This window comes from Phyllostomus discolor, chromosome X (assembly GCF_004126475.2).
Source record: "Phyllostomus discolor isolate MPI-MPIP mPhyDis1 chromosome X, mPhyDis1.pri.v3, whole genome shotgun sequence".
In the NCBI taxonomy this organism is placed as follows: domain Eukaryota; kingdom Metazoa; phylum Chordata; class Mammalia; order Chiroptera; family Phyllostomidae; genus Phyllostomus; species Phyllostomus discolor.
In genome coordinates, this window is record NC_050198.1 from 101,692,411 (window position 1) to 101,716,399 (window position 23,989).

At 38.8% G+C, this 23,989-nt stretch overlaps 1 protein-coding gene across 1 annotated transcript; it reads left to right on the forward strand.

Annotated features, from left to right (window-relative positions):
- The first annotated feature begins 19,235 nt into the window (after nt 1-19,235).
- LOC114504906 (wiskott-Aldrich syndrome protein family member 1-like) lies at nt 19,236-20,774 on the forward strand. Its single transcript, XM_028522749.1, has one exon. It carries the CDS (start codon nt 19,236-19,238, stop codon nt 20,772-20,774), a length of 1,539 nt encoding a protein of 512 aa, XP_028378550.1.
- Nucleotides 20,775-23,989: the final 3,215 nt, after the last annotated feature.

A 23,989-nucleotide genomic window follows, 5' to 3' on the forward strand; every position in this document is an offset into this window, starting at 1 on the left:
AATACATGCAACAGAAACTTTGCTTTAATTAAACACCTCTTAAAAAGCAGGTTTCCACATTCCATAAAATGTAAGATCTATTTTCATTTTTGCATGTTACCAAATATTTTCCATCAATTCTAGCTTAAACATTATAGTAAATAATCATCTGTGAACTTACCACTTCAAATGACTTTCAAATGTTATTGATTACCTATAATACTTTTAAGATACAATGGACCACTTAAAATTATTTTTAAATCTTACTACTTGTGGCTTTCAAATTTGCTGTGACAAATACATTAGACAGGCCTACATCTTTCATTAAAGTATAAAAGAACAGATTCATGGTTTAAAATTGAGAGGTAAAGACAAATGCCAGCATTTGGTCAATTCCTTTGTTACATTCATTTTTTTTCTAGTAAATGTTACTGTCAGTGGATTTTCAATACTTAACAGAAATGACTAATTTCAAAAACAACAGATGTAGAAGACATTAAAATCCTGGACTTGCAAGCATTTATTTTGTTTATCAATTAAATTGGGTTAGATACAAAATCTTACTGTTGTTTGAAAGAACATTGAAAAAAATGATACTGGAAAACACTGGGCATTAGTAATTTACCAACAATCAAGTTATTTTGTGGATTTGAAGAGTAATATCATCTGGCTGTAGGACTACTAATGTGACTAGTTATAGAGTTTTCTTGATTTTCTGCCAAATAAGTTAAAAAGAATGAAACTGACCAACTGTAATATGAAAGCTTTTCATCATCCATTAAATAGAGACTTTGAATGGCAAATTGCCAAAACAGGCAGAGTTTTTTAGTCATGGCATTTATCATTTTTATTACCTACTTGGGAAGCATCTTAATATATCTGGAGACATTCAGTATTAATAAATGAAAATATTTTAAAATAACTAAATGAAGCATGTTTTTTTTTTTATTTTGGCTTTACCAAAGATAAGTTTCTAATGCGCCACTCAAGTGCCTTCTATGTGAATTTTTCCATAACAATTTACTGAACAATTGCATATATTCATCAGGTATGTGAATATCTACACATTACAGTACATCAGATATACTGCTATCAAATCTACCAGTGGGAGTAAAATGGTATTTTCTTTGTATAATGAAGAAAATAATCCATGACAACTATTATCTGGTATGATAGAATGGGAACTGTCCTGAATGAATATAGATAAGGCCATCAGAAAACTTCAATATTTTTATTTGCTTCTAATTTTTTATGAGTATCCATGTCCGTTTTCACTAACAATTCCAAGTTTTTCCATCACAACATCACCCAGCAGGCATATTATGAGAATTTGTTCCTTGTGACTATGCTTAATCTGTCTCCTCTGTATTAGAGTATTGGACACAAGAGGTATACCAAATATGGCATTTTCAGGTAACCAGTTTTTCAGATGTTTTCTATCATAGCACCACTGCCTAATATATATGTCATGGTATATACACATATATGTATATCACATATACATATGCATATATATGATATATATGTATATATCATATATGTATATATGATGTATGTATATAATGTGTGTACGCATTATATATATATTATATATAATCAGTCACACAATGCTGAGGCTTTAAAACATATAGATTCATCTCCTTGCTTGGGACAAATAAAGATTTAATGAATGCTTTTTTTAAGGAGAAAATTTAGTAATCTATTGACAGAATTTATTAGATAAAAACAATTGATCTTTCTGCCCTAAGTATACTCTTTAGTATTCAATTTGTGAGAGTACCTAAAACTTGTGCCTAAAACTATAATATATGCTGTATTAACAGAACCAAAAAATATTCCAAAAGATTTAGGAAAAGTATGTAGGAATAAAAGAAGTATGATGGTGATCAAGTGACATATACTTTATGTCAAAGTATACAAACAAAAAATTTTAATTCCTATAGAATATTACCTTAAATATAAACTATTAATAGATTATTTACCTTCACTAATTATAATGCAGTGTCATACTTATTGAAAAATTTCAGTATATTTCAGTGTATTTCACTAAAAAATAATGTGTTGGAAATAACTGGTTAGATTATGTGAAATTTTCAGATCTCAATCCATTCTGACTGCATGATACTGTCCTATGACTATTTTTTCAATTTGTCTTTAAGTTCCCAGTTTATGAAGGACTGATACAAGGTAGGATAGCAAAATCTTAATTGATTTTTTATTGTTGTTTGTTCATTTACAGTTGTCCTTTAAATAAAGATATTCTGCTATTTTAAAACAAATCCCACATATCTGAAAAATACATCTACTTTATATTCAACCACTGTTACTAGATTTAATTGAAAAAGTAAAGTTTCACTTTGACAGTTTGTGGCTAATTGTTTCATTTCACATAGTCCCTGTTTAGATTGAGTGAAATCAGTAACTTCCTTCTAGTTTGAAAAGTGTTTTTAGAAAGTTCTTTCCTTAGCTCTGGCTGGTGTGGCTCAGTGGACTGAGCACCAGCCTGCAAACCAAAGAGTCACTGGTTTGATTCCTGGTTGGGACACATGCCTGGGTTGCTGGGCCAGGTCCCCAGTAGGGGGCGCATGAGAGGCAACCACACAGTGATGTTTCTCTCCCTCTCTTTCTCCTTCCCCTCTCTCTAAAAATAAATAAATATAATCTTAAAAAAAGAAAATTCTTTCTTTAAAGTTCTTCCATATAAATGAAAGTTTCAACCTACAAAGCAAAGAATTAAGGCAATTATTCAAATAATTCTGGCCAGAAACATGTCACTAAGTAATAAACAAGGAAAAGTGGGCTTAAGTTATATGCCAGACCAAAAATAACTGTCGAATATGAGAAAAGTCCTACAATACCATTTCACTGGATGTGGAACAAGTCATCCAATAAAAATAAATGTAGTTAGAAGATTTGAATTCAAAGCATATTAAAACCATAAGTTTTTATCTTAAAGGTGTGTTTCAAGTTTTAATTCAAATCCAATTGTTTAGCATTAAAGAAAATATCAGTTAAAGGAATTATTGTCACTAAGTGGGCAATGGAAATGTAAACATCTAAATGAAGTTACCCAGCACCAAGTAAAATTGCTGATATGATTTTCTGCACTAAGTAGACAGATGTACATATTAACTTTAAACAATTCAGCATTTTAAGAAGGCTGTGAATATAAATATAGCCTTTATAAATGTCTTAGGTGTCTTTTTAGCCTTCTAGTTTACATCACCAGTTTTAGTCTTTTACTGCAAAAATTTTGAAGTGTTCTCCAGAACTCACTGTGTTTCTGTAAATAAAAAAGCTTTTTTTTTACAGGAAAAAAAACTTTAAGACTATTAAAAATACTCCAGTAAGTGATGACTGAAATGTCCAGGTTGAGTGTATTTTGTATCTTTGTTTTAATGTTGACTATGTGTTAAATCATGTAGTTAACTTTTACATGTTATTGCTCATTATAATGTATGTACTATTTTGGAAAATGTATGTTACTGTTGACAAAAACATTAATGTTATATGAACACTTCAAGATCTTTTTGGTACTATTTTTAAATGGATGATAATTGTACTCTTATTATTCATCTAATAGCTCTTGTCTGTTTAATTTTCTTTGCCTCATGCTTTTATGCACTGTGTGGAAAAGCACTATAGAGATTCTATTATTAAATAAGTTTTTTAAATAAAATCACTTTGTATGTTAAAATATTTTACATTATATTTTATTGACAGTTGTCCTGTTTTTTCCCCCTTTGTCCCCCCTCCATCCAGCACCCCCCACTCCCTCAGACAATCCCCCACCATTATTCACATCCATGGATCATGCGTATAAGTTCTTTGGCTACTCCATTTCCTATGCTGCACTTTACACCCCCGGGCTATTCTCTAACTATCTATTTATACTTCTTAATCTCCTCACCTCTTAACCCATTCCCTCACACCCCCTCACATCTGGCAACCTTCAAAATGTTCTCCGTATCCATGGTTCTGACTGTTCTTCTTGTTTGCTTAGTTTGTTTTGTAGACTCAAATGTTGATATGTATTTTGCCATTTTGTTGTTCATACTTTTGATATTCTTTTTCTTAAATCAGTCCCTTTAACATCTCATATAATACTGGTTTGGTGATGATGAACTCCTTTACCCTTACCTTGTCAGGGAACTGCTTTATCTGCCCTTTGATTCTAAATGATAGCTTTGCAAGGTAGAGCAATCTTGTCTGTAGGTTCCTGCTTTTCATCACTTTGAATATTTCTGGCTGCAAAGTTTCTTTTGAGAAATCAGCTGACAGTCTCATGGCAACTTCCCTATAGGTAAGTAGCTTCTTTTCTTTTTCTGCTTTTAAAATTCCCTCTGTATCTTTAACCTTTGGCATTTTAATTATGATGTGTCTTGGAGTGGGTCTCTCTGTATCCATCTTATTTGGGACTGTCTGTGCTTCCTGGACTTGCATGTCTATTTCTTTCACCCAATCAGGGAAGTTTTCTTTCACTATTGTTTCCAATAGATTTCCAATTTCTTGCTCTTTCTCTTCTCCTTCTGGCACCCCTATGAGGCAAATGTTAGACCTCTTAAACTTGTCCCAGAGGCTGTTTATACTACCCTTATTTTTTTTTTGTATTTTTTCTTCTTGTAGTTTTGTATGACTGTTTTTTGCTTCCTAATGTTCCAAGTTATTGATTTGGTTCTCAGCTTCACCCACTCTGTTGTTTCCCTGCAAATTTTTCTTTATTTCAATTAATGTATCCTTTGTATCCTCCCACACACACTGGACCTTTTTATGCTGCTGAGACTTTTACTAAGTTCCTCAAGCATCCTTATAACCAGTGTTTTGAATTCTGCATCTGATAGATTGCTTATCTTCATTTTGTTTATCTCTTTTTTTAAGTTTTGATCTGTTCTTTGATTTGGGCCATGTTTCTTTGTCTCCTCATTTTGGCAGCCTCCCTGTGTTTGTTTCTATGTATTAGGTAGAACTGCTATGACTCCCTGTCTTGGTAGTGTGGTCTAATGTAGTAGATGTATTATAGGGTCCAGTGGCATGACTTCCCCTGTCACCCAAGCTGGGTACTCAAGGTGCACCCTTCAAGTGGGCTGAGTTCACCTCCCTCTTGTAGTTGAGCTTTGGTTCCTGTTGGCAGATCAATGGGAAGGGTCTACCCAGGCCATTCAGCTGCAAGGACTGGCTATGACCCCTGACCACCAACCTCTGCCCTCCATGGAGGATGAGCTGTGCAGGGGCAGGGTGGTGGTGCTCCTATGTGGTCTGTAGCTGTCCACTGGGTGTGCAGGCCCTGGGGTCTCCCAGGTGGTGTGGGCCAAGGTCAGCCCCTACCTGTGTTCTGCCCAGGGACTCCCTGCCTGAGCTATAAAGCAATGTGAGATACCTGCTACTTGTGCTGGGCTTGGAGAACCCTAGAGAATCCTGGATTCACACACACACACACACACACACACACACACACACACAGCAAAGCCAAGGTTTGAAGCTAGGCTGACTGATGCCTAGTGCCAGGCCTGGGGCTCACTGAGGCCAGCTGTTGCTTGTCTGAAAGCATTTAACAAGTTGTGCAGTGTGAACCAAGACCAGCCGTTCATACAGAGGAACAGCTTGAGTGGGCTCATAAGTTGGGTGGGCCAGAGTCTCTGGGGATCTCCAAAGCTGGTCATACAGTATTAGTCAGGTTGATGGAGTCTCAGATATGGTACCATTTTGCCAGCTCTGTGGCCTGGTGGCTCTGTGGAGGAAGGGTTTAGAAAAGTGACAGTGACCTCTGCTCGCCCCGATGCCAGACCATTCAGTTTCTCCCTGTATGCCACTGGTGCCTTTCAAGCTGCTACACTGGTGCTGGAGGTCAGAGGGAATGAGTCTGAGTAGGTGAGTCTGTGTGTGGGTTCTTTAAGAGGAACTGCTTGGGGCTCCAAGTTTCTTCAACCAACTCAATGCCTGCTGGCTTTGCAGCCAAAAGTTGTGGGGACTTATCTCCCTGGCACTGGAATACTGGGCTGGGGGGGCCTGGTGTGGGGCTAGGACTCCTCACTCCCAAGATATCCCTTCTGAATTTTTATCTACCACACTCTTTATCCACCACATGTAGGTGTGGGACCAGCCCATTCTGTGTCTGCAGCCCTCCTACCAGTCTGGATGGCTGTGGTTTCTTAAATTCCATAGTTGTCAGGCTCATTCAACTCAATTTCTGATAGTTCTGAGTGATGGTTCTATATTTTAATTGTAATTTTGATGTGGTTGTGTGAGGAGGCAAACCATGTCTGCCTATGTTGGCATGTTCATTTTTGAAATAAAATCCCTTTGAAACATGCAGTGTTGTGCCAATTGCAAAATGGGTAAATGCCTATTATTTCAAATATCACCAAATGAATTGTTTGCAGTGTGTTGAAAAAGTACTTAGAAAGGAACTGTACCCTGAAATTTGTACAGAATCCCCACTGATAATAAGAAGGGACTGACCTTCAGTATAATATGGCTTTATATAGTTGACTTTCACCATTAATAATAGATTAACCAACTGATAACCCAAATTCCATAGGTTAATTATATAAAATTATTTGTGTTCATTCATTTATCCCACACTTCATTTAATTTTACATTAGTAAAATTTACTTCTCTTCTTCCTCTCAAATAAATGGTGTGTACAATACATTGGATAAGAACATAATTGGTTGTGAAACTAATAAAATGCAGAGTATCACTCAAGTGAGTCAAAACAGTCAAAATGATGTGACATTGTGTTGAATCTTCTCTCTCTCTCTCTCTCTCTCTCTCTCTCATGCACACATAGACACACACACACACACACACACACACACACACTTTACCATACATTTAGCATAGCCATATAGCATTTCTGCTTAGGTCAATGTATGCTGATCATATATCCAAACAAGGATTTTAAGTGATCACTCTATGAAATGAAAAATAGGTTAGAATACAGCATTTATTAGAAGAATAAAGAACTATGGTAAAAGTGATCAGGAAGATAAAATAGCACTAGATATGGTTTATTTTCTATAGCCTTAGCAACACTCTAGCAACTCTGTAAAGCATTAAGTATCTTATGTGAAATCTAGAGCAGTAGATCAGTAAATTACCCATATGTTAGAGATGTCATATTTTCTCTATATAATATAAATTATCAGATTACTAAAGCTTAAATATATATAATTTACAGTAAATTGTGCAATTTAAGTAAATATACAATTAAAGTAAATATATATAATTACAATGAAAAAAACATAATGAACCACCAACAGAATGAAGAGAGTTTTTTAATCCTATAATATGCAAAGATAAGTTGTGCTTTGTCTGGTACTTTGAATTTTACCAGAAAACATAGATACTATCCACTAATATAAAAATAACCAGCTTTAGGCCCTGGCTGGCGAAGCTCAGTGGATTGAGCACGGGCTGTGAACCAAAGCATCGCAGGTTCAATTCCCAGTGGGCACATGCCTGGGTTGCAGGCCAGGGCCCCCAGTAACCGCACATTGATGTTTCTCTATCTCTCTCTTCCTCCCTTCCCTCTCTAAAAATAAATAATTTTTAAAAATCTTTTAAAAAAGACTTAAAAAATAACCAACTTTAAATTTCTTAACAAATATAAGCCAAAATATTCCTGTTTTTGTCCCACAATGCATTCCTTGTAATTTGCTGGTGAAATTATAGGTGGTATTTAAAAAGGGCTCCATTATATTCGTATAATATATTTTATCAAGCAATGTAACATTATTACTAGTACAAATGAGACACATTTAGTTTGGGATCCCTGACAATGATGCCATTCAGGCGCTTGTCCTTCTCCCACTTTGTTTCCAATGTTAAAACAAAGTAGAGACACATTATTGCTCTATGTACTCTCATTCATGCCCAAGTCAGGTCTGGTCCTTACTAGGAATACCTAAAATTATCTACTTGCATGATTTCTTCAAAGGTATAATTTAATTTTTTAAAAAATTTTAAGAATATTTTACATGTTTAAAAATAACTGTGAAGACAAAAATATGATGAGCAGTATTCTATTTCCAATCACCGCTCACATTACATGTTGTCTGTCCCAGTTGTCTTTATATTCATCTCATATCCTGTGATGAATACTAATATTCACATTCTCCATTTCTAAAATCACAATTAGTTGCCATGGAAATAATTACATCAAAATTATAATTTCAATTGCATGGTCAAAAACCCCATTGGGCAATGAAACAAAAACTCATAGAGACAGCAGTATGCTGTTTACCAGAGGAAAGCAGTGATGGGGGGTGAGATAGAAAAGGTAAAGTGAGTTAACTATATGATGATGGAAGGAGATTTGGAAATCAACTACACTCCTCTGTTCTACCAGCTGAGCTATTGAAGGGGCTATGGAAAGAGATTTGACATTGAGTGGTGGGCACAAAAGTACAATATACAGACTATATAACATAGAAATGCACACTTGAAACGTATATAATCATATTAAGCAATGTCACCCCAATAAATTTAATAAACATACTTTTAACATACTAAAGAGTAAAGCTTCTAACAGAAAAAAACAAATTGGGTCTTCTTTAGAACACACATATACTTGTTAAATGGACTCCACATTGCCTTCAGCTGTATTTTAGAAATTCCTTCCCCCCACCTGCACACATACGATGACACAAAGGTAGCAAGCACTTAATATATATATCATGAAGGAAAATCACCTCTATAGTTTGAAAGGGAGGCTGAAAAATGATACAAATGAGAATAGTAAAAATATTACTATTACTATTACTATTACATAGTTAAAATATTTAGTCAAAACTGATCATGTTTTGTAGGAACACAAGAGAGAGGAATAAAACACTGGCTGAACTGAGAGGAATTACCAAATAATATTAAAGAAAATTATTTTTAAAAGGCAAGTTCTCTTAGAAGAGTTCTATGGGAAGAAATTATCATATTTTTAGAAGTTTCTGATGCCTTCATAGATGCTAAAGGAAAATTAACACTCACCTGAACAAGTATCATCTGGATCTCTCCTTTTAAAACTCAAAGACCACTGTCTCTGGAGTGGTGACTTCCTTAGTACACCCCAATATCTAAATAACATAACTTTAAACATCTGCATTGGGGAAGCCCTCAGGGAAACTGTTATGTATGGCTTTGCCATGGATTCAAAAGATTCAAGCCCCTATGCGTTTTACTGCATCCAAGCACTCCCTTCTTCATGTCATCCAGATCAAAAATGTGTATATCCAATGTGATTTCCCTTCCATGGGCTGTACTCTAGGTCCTTTTGTAAAAATATTAATGCCCTGTGGTATTATTATCTCTTGCCAAGCAAATTAATTCTTTTAAACTTTCCTATATTGTGTGAAATGTCCAGGGTGAGGTCAGTAAAAGTGATGGAGTAACGAGTTCCAAAAATTCAATTATTGTATTTCTTTGGTTTCAGCTGTCACTCCTTGTTTTTAATTTCTGATTTTATTTAAATAGGCCTTCTCCCTTGTTTTTTCCTGATGAGTCTGGTTCAGTGGATAAAAAAGCTGTGGTACATTTACACAGTGGAATACAACTGGGCCATAAAAAAGAATGAAGTCTGAGGAGATCCAAATGGCTGCAGATAGCTGGCACCTCCAACGAGTTGCTTCCAGACCCGGACTGGACTAGCAGTCAAAACACAGAGCTGAGAGTGAGTGAGAGTATCTGTGAGTGAACATGTACACAAAAGAGAGCCCAGAGACTGCATAGCAGAGGGCAAAAACTGGCCGGCCTGCAGGGTACCCCCCCTTGGGAGCCAGAGTCCCTGGGTGTCTATGCAGACCACCACCACTGCCCAGCCCAGCTCAGCTGGCTGCACAGAGTCTGGGTGGCTGTAGCTCAGCTCAGGCCCCGCAAGCTACCCGAGCCACCGGGGCAGCTGCGAGAGGAGGCATGGGAGGTGGGGGCTCCAGAAACAGCACCCTGGGGACAGGCAGGTCCCAGGCCGAGACCTCTGGAGGGAGCAGGGTCAGCACGCACGGTCAGCTGTCACCGCCTTGTGTTACAGTAGATGAGGGATTGTCCCGACACCATCCAGGAAAGATTCAGAGAGAAACTTGATGTAGAATTGGCAGAGTGCCTGTAAGCAGGTGGCCAGCCCTGACCGTGACACACCCTGTGACTTTTGGGCACGGGGAGCACATGGAGAACAGGACCCCCAGGGACCAGTGCTACGGCGTGGGGGACACAGAGACCCTCTTTCAAAAGGGGAGCTGAGAGGTACCCGGGCCTTGGCAGGGACCCAGGCACGCAGGCCAGTGCGTGCAGGCGGGATGCAGCAGCGTTGCTAACCACTCAACTCAGAGGCAGAGAAAACACTGAACCGGAGGACCCCACCCAGCACACCTCCCAAGCAGAGGGCACCTCAGAGTGGAGAATTCCGGCCGAACCTCCCGTGAGAGAGCAGCGGGCTCAGGTCTGGAAGGCAGGAGCTGAATGCCCGAGGTTTGCTCCAGTCAGCCAGAGCCTTTCACAGACAGGCGAACCCAACACCCACCTGCTGAATTATAGGCTCCACAGAGTGGCCAGGTCAGGCTCAGGTGTCTCCTGCTGAGTACATTTCCTCGGGGAAAAGGAGAAAAAGGCCCTGAGCCAGACACTCTGTGCTACACAGCTCGTCCTTGGGCCCTGATGTACTAAACCCAGCAGAGCAGAGCAAACGGAGACAGGCACAACAAGACACTATCTTCTCTACTGCAAAGCAGATTAACATTCATCTCTTACCCCTCAAGTTTGGCATAATAAGGCACCAGGTTTCATGACACAGTTTATTTCAAATCTCATATGTTGTTCTACCCTTCCCTTACTCCATACTACCTCCTTCCTCCCTCTTCGTGTATTTGCTCTAAACTCTCTCTCTTGCTATGACTTGTTTCTATTCTGCACTATTACTGCTGCTCCCCCCTCCAGGCTCTCAAAACCATTTCTGATTGTCATGCGTCATCTCACATTCCTTCTCCCTTTCTTAAAATACTCTTACTGTCTCTCCACCTTTATCAATCTTTGCTCATTGGTTGTGGATAAGTTGGTTATTGTTGCATTTCTTCAATCTTTTTTCTGGATAGTCACTATTTTTGGCTTTCAAATCTCAAACTTTGCCATTCCCCTCTTCTACTGCATTTTGCGTTCCTCCTGCTTGCTTGCTTGCTTCCTTTTTTCTTTCGTTCTTGTTTCTTTTTTAAAGTTTAATTTTCCCAGACTTAGCCTGGTTTTCATTCCTGACTCTTAGTTTTCCTTCTCCCTCTGTCCTGTCAAAATAACTTCTCTTTGCTCTAGACAATTCATACACTTTTCTTTCTTTCTGTTTTCCCTCTTATTCCCAACCCACCTATAGAAATCTTAGCTCGTTTGTTGTTGATATTGCTGTGGTGGAACTATGTATATTTTATGGATTATGTTGTTACAGTTTTCCCAGTTTTTCCCCTTTATCCCCGCTCTAGCCTGCACCCCTGACCCTCCAGCATCCCCTCTTTAGTTCATGTCCATGGGTTGTACATATAAGTTCTTTGACTTCTCCATTTCCTATACCATTCTTAACCTCTCCCCATCTATTTTATGCCTACCAATTATGCTTCTTATTCCCTGTACCTGCTCCCCCATTCTTCCCTTCCCCCTCCCCACTGAAAACACTCCATGTGATGTCCATTTCTGTGTATCTGTTTCTGTTCTAGTTGTGTGCCTAGTTTTTGTTTGTGTTTTCTTAGATTCAGTTGTTGATAGTTGTGAGTTTGCTGTCATTCTGTGGTTCATATTTTTATCTTCTTCTTTTTCTTCGATAAGTCCCTTTAACATTTCGTATACTAAGGGCTTGGTGATGAGAAGCTCCTTCAACTTGACCTTATCTGGGAAGTACTTCATCTGCCCTTCCATTCTAAATGATAGCTTTGCTGGATAGAGCAATCTGGGACGTAGGTCCTTACCTTTCATGACTTCAAATACTTCTTTCCAGCCCCTTCTTGCCTGCAAGGTTTCTTTGGAGAACCTGGCTGATAGTCTTATTGGGCACTCCTTTGTAGGTAACTCTCTCATTTCCTCTTGCTGCTTTTAAGATTCTCTCCTTATCTTTAATCTTGGGAAAGTTCATGATGATGTGTTTTGGTGTATTCCTCCTTGGGTCCAATTTCTTTGGGACTCTCTGGGTTTCCCAGACTTCCTGGAAGTCTATTTCCTTTGTTGGACTAGGGAAGGTTTCCTTCATTACTGGTTCAAACAAGTTTTCAACTTCTTGCTCCTGTTCTTCTCCTTCTGGCTCCCCTGTGATTCCAATGTTGGAGCATTTAAAGTCATCCCAGAGTTTCCTAATGCTCTCCTCATTTTTTTTTTTAATTCTTGTCTCTTCATTCTGTTCCCCTTGGATATTTATGTCTTCCTTTTGTTCCCAATTGTGGATTTGAGTCCCAGTTTCCTTCCCTTCACTGTTAGTTCCCTGTAAATTTTGCTTTATTTCACTCTGGGTAGCCTTCATTTGTTCCTTCATTTTGTGACTGAGCACAGTCAATTCTGGGAGCATGCGGATTACCAGTGTTTTGAACTCTGCATCAGACAGGCTGTCTGTCTCTTCATTGCTTATCTCTTTTCTGGAATCTTGATCCGTTCTTTCATTTGGGCCATATTTGTTTGTCCCAGTGCACCTGGTATATTGTAAGGGGGCGAGGCAACCCTCTTTGCTGCATTATGGCGCTGCCCATCGGGAGGAGTCAGAGAGGGAACAATGCGGCAAGCTTGCTCTGCTCTAGCCTCACTTTCCAGCCAACTGTCTTACGTGAGACTGGGAGTTTTTCCCACCATGGCATCCCCTGCAGTAGTTTCCAGCTAGCTTTGCGTCTTTAGTTTCCCAATCAGCCAGCCCCGCCTCACCCATGTGGTCCCTGGCTTCAACCTCTCCCACTCAGCTGCCCATCTCCACCCCTCCTGTCAATCCCGGTGAATGTTTCTTCAACTCCTTGGTTGTCGGAGTTCCATGCAGTTTGGTTTTGTGGCACTTCTGATTGTTTATTGTTTTTAGATTAGTTGTTTTCCTTCCTTTGGTTGTGTGAGAAAGTGAAGTGCTTCTACCTATGCCACAGGTGGCAAACACAAGGTCTGTGTGGGCTGAATCCGGCCCTCCACCTTGTTTTATCCAGCCAGGCACCTTGTTTCTACCCAGCAGCAGCACCGAGCTCCAGCTCTCGCTTAACTGTTAAGGAGGAGTTACAATTACACAGTCCTGAAAGTCCATTCAGTCCTTCGAAAGCAACCATGAGGCTGATGTGGCCCCCGGTGAAATGAGTTTGACACCCCTGACTATGCCTTCATCTTGGCTGGAACTCCCTAGGTATATACTTTTTACAATTTCAGTGTAAACCTAATAGTATACCTTCTCTTCTCTTATTCCATTCCACCTTCCTTACTTCCATTCCTTTGTTACTTACGATGTAAATGTTACCTTTACTTTCTTCATCTTGTCTCTATTCCCAACACTTGTTATTGTTCTTCCCTCTACCCTCTCAAAATCACCTTTCTTACAGTTAGTCATCATATATTCATTTTTTCTTTCTTATACTAGTTTTAATCACTTTATGCCTTTATTAATATTGGCTCCTTGGCTGTTAATAGTGTGATGGTGGGTGGGGGTTATTTTCGTGGGTGTGGGTTAGCTTCCTGGGCTGTGTGGTTTCGTTCCAGCAGCACCTCCATAACTGCATATAAGATGTGGTGGGCGGAGTGACTCTCAGTTAGCAAGCTGGAGGGAACGACTCACCAAAGACTAACCCAACAACAATCTAAACCTAATTCCAGCCACAGAGCCCTCATAAATGGCATAAAGGGCAGCCCAAGAGCATCAAGCTCAGGAGATGAAGGAGACTGCACCACTGAGTCCTTCAGGTCTCCTACCACAGAAGGTCACACCATGAAGACAGGGACAAAGCAGATAACTCTAACACACAGAAACAAGCAAGGAGAGACTTCAAGAAAGATATAGACAGCAACACACTCATACTAGGGGATTTCAACATCCCACTATCCACAGTGGATAGGTCTTCCAAACAAAATATCCACAAGCATATTGTGCCAGTGAATGACACCCTATGTCAAATGGACTTAAGTGATGTATACAGAACTTTTTGCCCCTAAGAAGCAAAATATACATTCTTTTCAAATGCATATGAAACATTCTCAGAGATAGACCACATGGTAGGTCACAAAACAAGCCTCAACAAATTCAAGAAAAGTGAAGTCATAGCAAGCATTTTCTTGGACCACCATGTCTTACAACTAGAAATCAACCTAAAGGAGAAAACTCAAAAATTGTCAAATTCATGGAGACTGAATAAAAGTAGATTAAACAATGAGTGGGTTAACAATGAGATCAAGGAAGAAATAAAAAGGTTTCTGGTGGCAAATGAAATTGAACATACAACCGCCCAAAACCCATGGAACACAGCAAAGGCAATCCTGAGACAGAAGTTCCTAGTGGTACAGGCCTACCTAAAAAAGGTAGAAACATTTCAAATAAACAACCTAACTCCACATCTACAAGAACTAGAGGAACAACAACAAACGAAGCCCATAGTGAGTAGAAGGAAGGAAATAATCAAGAGCAGAGCAGAATTAAATGACATAGAGACTAAAAGAACAATTCAAAGGATCAATAAATCCAGGAGCCGGTCTTTGAAAAGATAAACTAAATTGACAAGGCTTTAACCAGACTCATCAAGAAAAAAAAAAAAAAGAGAGTGGACCCAAATAAATAATATCAGAAATGAAAGAGGAGAAATTACAACTGATACCACAGAAATACAAAGGGTTATAACAAATTACTTCAAACAACTATATTTTGGTAAGAAATTTGACAACCTGGGCCAAAAGGACAAATATCTATAAACATATAATCTTCCAAAACTGAATCAAGAAGGAGCAGAAAGCCTGAATAGACCAATGACAGCTAGTGAAATTGAAGCAGTAATCAAAAAATTCTGGCACACAAAAGCCCTGGTCCAGGTGGCTTCACAGGAGAATTTTACCAAACTTTTAGGGGAAAGCTAACCCCCATCCTTGTTAGACTATTCCAAAAAATCCAAGATGATGAAAGACTCCAAAACTCTTTTGATGAGGCCACCATCATCCTAATTCCAAAGCCAGATAAAGACACAACAAAGCAAGAAAACTACAGGCCAAATATCACTGGTGAACATAGATGCTAAAATCCTCAACAAAGTACTGGCAAACCAGATCCAGCAACACATTAAAAAGATCATACACCATGACCAAGTGGGATTCTTCCCAGTGATGCAAGGATGGTACCTTATTTTCAAATCAATAAACATAATAGCTCACATAAAGAAAGTGAAAGTCAAAAACCACATGAGCATATCAACTGATGCAGAGGAAGCATTTGGTAAAGGACAGCACCCATTTATGATAAAAAAAAAAACAACACTGAGCAAAGTGGCGGTAGAGGGAGCATACGTCAACATAATAAAGGTCATATACGAGAAACCTACAGCCAACATCATACTCAATGGGCAAAAAGTAAAGGCTTTCCCATTAAGATCAGGCACAAGACAAGGCTGCCTACTTCTACCACTTCTATTCAGCATCGTACTGGCAGTTCTAGCCACACTGATCAGACAAGAAAAAGAAATAAAAGGCATCCAAATTGGAAAGCAGGAAGTAAAACTGTCATTGTTTTCAGGTGACATCATACTGCCTTGTTGCGTGTTCTCACTGCTGCTGTCTCTGTCCCTCCTACTGGCCTGGATGAATGTTTCTTTAACTTGTTGGTTGTTGGACTTCCATGCAGTTTGATTTTCTGGTAGTTCTGGTTGTTTTCTGTTTTTAAATGGGTTATTATCCTTCTTTTGGTTGTGTAAGGAAGTGAAGCATTTCTGCCTATGCCTCCATTTTGGCTGGAACTCTGCCTAGGAGTAAACTTAACCAAGGGGGTAAAAGACCTGTACTCAGAAAACAATTAAATACTGAATAAGGATATCAAGGAAGACACAAATAAATAGAATCATATATCACGTTCATTAATTGGAAGAATTAACATCATTAAAATGTCCGTACTACCCAAGCAATTTATACATTCAATGCAATCCTTATTAAAATACCAATGACATATCACAAAGATATATAACTAATATTTCAAAAATTTGTATGAAACACTAAACCACACCAAATATCCTTAGCAATTTTGAGAAGGAAGAATGAAGTAGAAGGAATCAAAACACCTGATATCAAACTATATTACAAGGCCACAGTAATCAAAACAGTCTGGTACTGGCATAAGAATAGACAATAGATCAATGGAACAGAATAGAGAGCCCAGAAATAAACTCATGTCTCTATGGTCAATTAATATTTGACAAAGGAGGCAGGAGCATAAAATAGAGTAAAAATACCCTCTTTAATGAATGGTGTTGGGAGATCAGGACAGGTGCATGCAAAAAAAAAAAAAAAAGAAAGAAAGAAACTAGACCACCAACTTGTACCATACATCAAAATAAACTCAAGATGGATAGATAACTTAAATATATGTCGTGACACCATAAAAGTTCTAGGGGCAAACATAGATAGGCAGAAAATTTTCAGATATACCATACAGCAATATTTTTGCCAACTTATCACCTAGGTCAGGGGTGTCAAAATCATTTCCACTGGGGGCCACATCAGCCTTGTGGTTGCCTTCAAAGGGCTGAAATAATTTTAGGACTATATAAATGTAACTACTCCTTAATTGTTAAGGAGTTGAGATTACATCACTAATCATCAGAGAGATGCAAATGAAAACTACAATGGGATACTGTCTCCCACCTGTCAGAATGGCTACCATCAATAAGTCAAGAAACAGCAAATGCTGGTGAGGATGTGGAGAAAAGGGAACCCTAGTGCACTGTTGGTGGGAATGCAGACTGGCACAACCACTATGGAAAACAGTATGGAATTTCCTCAGAAAACTAAAAATGAATCTGCCTTTTGACCCAGTGATTCCACTGCTGGGATTATACCCTAAGAATCCTGAAACACCAATCCAAAAGAACCTATGTACCCCAATGTTCATAGCAGCACAATTTACAATAGCCAAGTGCTGGAAGCAACCTTGGTGCCCATCAGTCAATGAGTGGATCAAAAAACTATGGTACCTTTACACAGTGGAATTCTATGCAGCAGAGAAAAAGAAGGAGCTCCTACCCTTTGCAACAGCTTTGTAACATCCATGCTGATGGATGGAGCTGGAAAGCATTATGCTCAGTGAAATAAGCCAGGCGGTGAAAGACAAATACCATATGATCTCACCTTTAACAGGAACCTAATCAACAAAACAAACAAACAAGCAAAATATAACCAAAGACACTGAAATAGAGAACAGGATGACAGTGACCAGAGGGAGAGGGGAGGGAATATCAGGGGAAAAGGTGAAGGGTTTACAAGAACAAGTATAAAGGACACATGGACAAAACCTAGGGGGGAGTGGAAATGGGAGGGAGGTGGGGAGGGTTGGGTGGGTGGGCTGGGATGGGAGTAAAAGATAGAAAATTGTACTTGAACAATAATTAAAGTAAAATCATTAAAATGAAAAAAAACTAAAAATGGGACTGCCTTTTTGATCTAGTGATCTCACTGCAGGGGTTATAACCTAAGAATACTGAAATACCAACTCAAAAGAACCTATGCACCCCAATGTTCATAGCAGCACAATTTACAATAGCCAAGTGCTGGAAGCAACCTAAGTGCCCATCAGTAAACAACTGTGGTACATTCATATGATGGAATACGACACAGCAAAAAGAAAGCAGGAGCTCCTACCCTTTGCAACAGCATGGATGGAGCTGGAGAGCATTATGCTAAGTGAAATAAGCCACGTATTGAAAGACAAATACCATATGATCTCACCTTTAAGTGGAACCTAATCAGCAAAACAAACAGATGAGCAAAATAGAACCAGAGGCATGAAAACAAGGAACAGACTGCCAGGGACCAGAGGGGAGGAGGGAGGACAACGGGGGAAAGAAGAGGAATAGTCTAATCAAGGAACATGTATGAATGACCCATGGACATGGACAACAGTAAGGGACTGACTGCATGAGCAGGGGGTAGCAGGGCAGAGGAGAGGAATGGGGAAAATTGGCACAACTCTAATTGAACAAAAGTTAAAAAAAGAAGAGGTAAATCTTACTCTTCGCAACAGCATGGATGGATTTGGTGAGCATTATGCTAATTGAAATAATCCAGTCAGAAAAAAGACAAATACCATATGATCTCACACATGGAATCTAATGAAAACAATAAAATGATGAACAAAATAGAGACAGAGACATGGATACATGGAACAAACTGACAGCTACCAGAGGGTGGGCAGGGGGGGACTAAATGAAAGTAGAGGGGGTTACCTAAAGAATGGGTATGCATGACCCATAGACACAGACAATGGTGAGGTGATGGACAGATGGGAGGGGGGCTGAAGCTGGGTAGAGATGGGAAGAGAGGGGAAAATGCAGGGGGAACTGTAATAACTAAACAAGAAAATAAAGAAAATATTTACTAAGAACTTAGATCTTATGTTAAGTGTTTTTATCACAAAATGATGATAATAATAATAGAGCAGGAAGAAACTTTGAAGGTGATGGATAGGTTTATGGCATAGATTGAGGTGATGGTTTTATGGGTGTATACTTATCTCCAAATTTATAAAGTTGTACACATTAATTATGTATAGCTTTATGTATGTCAAAAATTTTTAAGTAATGGTTTGAGAAAGCCATGTGGTATCCAAATGGAGCTTAGAAGACACATCTCAACTGGAAGACAATTTGGAATCAGATAAGCACAGGTATTACTTGAGTTCAGAAAAGTAAGCTAGAGGTCACATAGCAAATTTGGTCTCAAATCCAGGGTCACCCTTGAGAAACAATACATGAGAATTCACTAATCACTTTGTGACTTCCTCTCCTGCTAGTCTCTCTCTACCTTTGAGAAACCTGTTCCAGCAGACAGCAGGGCAGGGGGGCAGGTGATGACTGGGAGGCACTGTCCAATCACTGCTGGCACAGCCATGGGATTATGACACGGAGCTTGGTTGCCGGGTTACTGCTGGAGGCAGAGACTTCTCTCAGATCAGAGTAGCCTCTGCCAGAATCAGATGGTGCCTGTGAGGCTGAAAAACAGACAGACCTTAGAGGGGGCCTAAGAAAAGGTATGGATGAATAAAATGGGGTCAAGTGGAAGTGCCTCAATATTTGTACTCAACTAAAACATTTAAAATGTCAAATAAACAGAAAGATGAGAGGCATCCAAATACATTCCCAATACCCACAAAAACTCAAGAGGAGTTCATTCAAGTAATCCAGATTTCTTTAATCAATATAGCTACACAAGTAAATAATCTGAATAAATGTGCTGAAGATATAATTGATGAAATACGCAAAGAGGTTGACAGGCTCTCTTTCAGAGTTATGATTTTAGAAGAACATGTAATCCAGTTGATGAACTGTTTTACCTACAAAGATCAAAATGGAGGATTGCCCTTGAGAATTACAGAATCAAAGACATTTCAAAGTACAACTATTCAAACACAGCAGGTATACCCCTCCAAGCAAGTACCTGTTAAAATGTGTGAAAGGCACGATACTCATGGACTGACATTACCTATGAATAGGTTGTCTCCTTTTGTCCCAGATGATACAGGAGGTTTGGAAGTGTCTCCTGATGCCTCACACTGCTTTGAACTTCATAAAGAAAAGACTGTCCATGAGAGTGAAGGAGAAAAGGGGGCAAGGCCCAAGCAAAAGCAGCCCAAAGATCATCGCAATAAACCAGCACGTGTGCCTCAGACTCAACGGATGGGAGACATTTCGGTGTACCATGTCCCAGCTGCTTGCAGTGTGGCCTTTCATTCACATATGTATCAACCAGATGAAAGTTCCTCATTTTCCAGTTTCCCACTGTGTCAAATCAATAAGCTTGTAACGAGAGCTGTAGGAAAAGCATTATCCAGTTCTCACTCTCCGCCAGTGCATGAATCCAGAGAGGTGAAAAATTCACCTACATATGTTAGCTATGGAACTGGAAGGGGAGAAGAATTGAAACCCCAACCTCGAACTTGCCTTAAAACAAAGGTGCTTGTGAGCCCTACAGCTCCAGCCTCAGCACCGGCATTGCCAGCTGACTGGTTAGCTGCATTAAGAGCTTCGAAGGTGGAAACTCCTTCCTCAAGCATACATGTCCCAACTCAACTTCTGTCACCTGCTTTGGGAACCGCAGCAGCAACATCTCTTGCTGCTTGCCGCCCAGGTGCTCCTGATGGAGCTGTTCCAATTATTCCACTTAAAGGGGCCTTCTCCACTCCAGCATCGGAACCTTTCCCATACTATGAACTGACAACGGATGATCTACTCGCACAAGCTGAATATCAGGGCATGCCTCCACCTCTCTCTTCTTCTGCAGTCACCTCACGTAGTGTTCAAACAAGGGCCACAGTTTCACATCTCAGTGGCCGTACGTCTGTTGTACAATCAGCAACAGCTTCAGTTACAAAATTATCAAAGTCTTCAATTCCTTCATCGCCAAGATCTTCACTTTCACCATCACTGAGCTATCGTATTCCACCACCAAGATATCCAGTTACACTATTGCCAAGATCATCAACTCCACAAAATTCAAGTCTACTCTCATCAATCTCTTTACATCCACAAACATCAAGATCTTGGAGTCCATCACCAAGAAATTCACTTTCCCCCTCCACAAGAAGTTCAGACACCACACAGTCAAGATGTCCAGAGGCACAGTCATCAAGACCTTGAGCTGCTCAGTCACAAAGGTCTTCAATGGCACAATCAACAATGCATATGATTCCACCCCAAGAATACTTTTCAAGTTTGAAGTCAGCAAAATCTTTCACTGTACAGTCTTTGTTTTCTTTCATACAATCACCATCTTGCATTTTAAGCTCATCAGGTCTATCAGTTACCCAATCTGCACCAGCTCCAGTGAATGCTACCTTCAAGCAGTCTCCACCAGCTGTACCAGTAATCGCTAAAGTAAGGAATGCATTGATGGCAGCAATAAGAAAAGGTATTCTGCTCTACAAAGCTGAAGATCAGTGAGTGCCAAAAGCCAAAATTGAAATTCCTAAAAGTGAAGCAAGTTATACTGATTCATCATGGAGCTGTGGGGCATAATTTTGGTCAATTAGTGAGACTAATTGGATGGAGAAAATGAGCAAGTAAATAAACCCAACTAAATTGAAACTAACTCTGTACTGTCTTACTTTCCACTAGTTAAGTCATTAATCATGATTTGCATTTTCTTTAGAATAGATCCATTATCATCTTTGTCCAAGAAAACTATTACCACTTTCTTCACAGTAAATATTTTAAAGTTTTCTTACATGGTATCATTTATTCAACAGAACAAAAGCGTCTGCACAGGGAGTTCTTCAAGTAGTTTTTACAATATTTTTAAGATGACTAATACTGAAATTCTGGAGTTATCAAGGGTCTTTATTTCTGGTACTGTTTAACAGAAGTATCCAAAATGATTGCTTCAATTACAGGAGTGTATGCAGATACTATGTATGACATGTACTTGTCTATACCTCAAGAGAAAAAAAAAATCACACCTTTCATTTTCTGTTAAATAGCATTACTGTCTGGAGAGACTGGGCTATCTCTAGGAATTTAAAGTTTTCTAAAAGAAATATGCAGAGTTAATAACTTTTATTAAATATTGTTAAAATATAGTAAGGTTTAATACATTATTTTTAAAAGTAAAATGAAGCCATAGGATTGAGTGAGCCACCTAAGTTAAGAATATAAAGAAGGGATTCAAGACCTGAGCTCTGAGTAACTCTGCGATTCCAAAATATGAGAGATGGGGGATCCCCAGACGAAAATGAAGGTAGATGTTCAGAAATATAGCAGGGGAACCAGGAAACCGGGTGCCAGAGATGGCACCCACAAAAGTGCAAGGGTGACTATTTCAAGGAGGGAACCGTATCTACTGTTGCACAGAATTCAAGTGAAGTCAGAAATACTGGTTTTAGCAGCACAGAGATGTATTGACTTCTAACAGAATCGTCTCAGTGGGGAGTCAAGAGGAGACCGTAATACATTTGGGATGGTTTGAGTTAATGCACCAGGGGGAAGTGGACAGACACGTTTTCCACCAGGCTGGCTTGTGAAGAGATGAATAGAAGATGGTGCCTGGATGGGCAAAGAGTTCCTGGGGAAGATGGGAGTTTGGAAGGCTTTTGTGTGTGGTGTAAGAGAGAAGAAAGGAGGGGGAAAAGTTAAATCCTCTTATCCAATGCCAATATGTCAGTGAACAATTCCTCAAATTGAAACATCAAAGAACAAATATTATTTAGAGATATAGAGAGAAATACCAAAATGTAAAGATTTAAATTTATCTACTGGAGAAAATGTACAACATAAACCAAGGAATTTTAAACAATGAGGAATAATCTGCCCTATCAGATATTAACGTATTCAACAAAGTTATAATAGTTAAAACAGTATGTTTAGCCCAAAACTTGTTATAATATTTTACTAAAAAAATAAAGAACCCAGAAAGTCAGGTATATATGGAAATCGAGTATTTATTTGAGTATATCACTTGCAATCAATAAATTGAGTATTTATTTGAAATATCACTTGCAATCAATGTAGAAGGAATGCAAATTTCATAAATAATATTGGGGAAACAGTATAATTTCTTTTTCTTTATTTTTAAATTAAATTTATTGGGATTACATTGGTTAATAAAATTATGTAAGTTGCAAGTGCACAATTCTATAATACATCATGTGTATATTGCATTGTGTGCCCACCACCCAAAGTAAAATCTTCCTGCATCACCATATATTTGAATCTCCCTTTACCCTTTACTATCCCTCCAACCCCATAAATTTCAAAAAATGGGAACCTAACCATATACCACACGCTGAAAATATCAATTAAATCCATTTGATCTGGTGTATCATTTAAAGCTGCTGTCCTCCTTGTTGATTTTCTATCTGGAAGATCTATTCATTGATGCCAATAGGGCGTTAAAATTCCCTAGTATAACTGTATTTCTGTCAATTTCTCCCTTTATGTCCACCAAAATTTGCTTTATATATTTAGGTGCTCCTATGTTGAGTGCATAAATGTTTATTAGGGTTATACTGTCTTGTTGAATTGTTCCCTTTATCATTATGTAGTGCCCTTCTTTGTCTCTTACTATAGCCTTGGTTTTAAAGTCTGTTCTGTCAGAGATAAGTACTGCTACCCCAGCTTTTTTTTTTTCCCCTTTCCATTATGCATGAAATAGCGTTCTCCATCCCTTTACTTTTAGTCTGTGTGTATCTTTCATTCTGAGGTGGACATGGTTCTATTTTTTAGTTTCTAATTTAATTTGTTTCTTCTGATTATAAAATGGAGAGGGGGTACTTGAATAGAGTCACTTAAATATGAATTTGTAGACCTAACATTTCACCTAATGAATATTCTAATAATAAATATTGTTTTCTTATAAAAGTAAGATGATAATTGACATGAGGAGGGAGGGAAAGCGTGGCCAGATCCCACACCCCCTCAGTTTATTTTTCTGCTTTTCAGTCTTTCTGCTGCTGCCATCTAGTGTTCTGTGTGTACTGTTTGCATTTGATTTTCAGCATTAACTGACACCTCTCGGTATTCCTAAATACCACTGCAGGAAAGGATCTGGATATTCTAAGGCTTCCTTGTCCAATGTTCTTTCTATTGATACTTCATCACATTGGTGATAAAGCAGGATATAATCACCATAACAGTAGCACCTATTCATGATCATATTTGCAGTTCACAAAGTGCTTTCACGCACACGTCATCCCAGCTCAATCCTGATAGCAGCATTTCAATGCTCCAGAGATTACAAATTCTATAAGGCAAATAATCAGAGTGCCAGAGCTGAAAAGGCTATGATAGGACAGCTAGCCCAGTGGTTTTCCAACCATGTTATTCTCTGGCACTGGGAAGTGATTTGGAAGTAGGGTTAG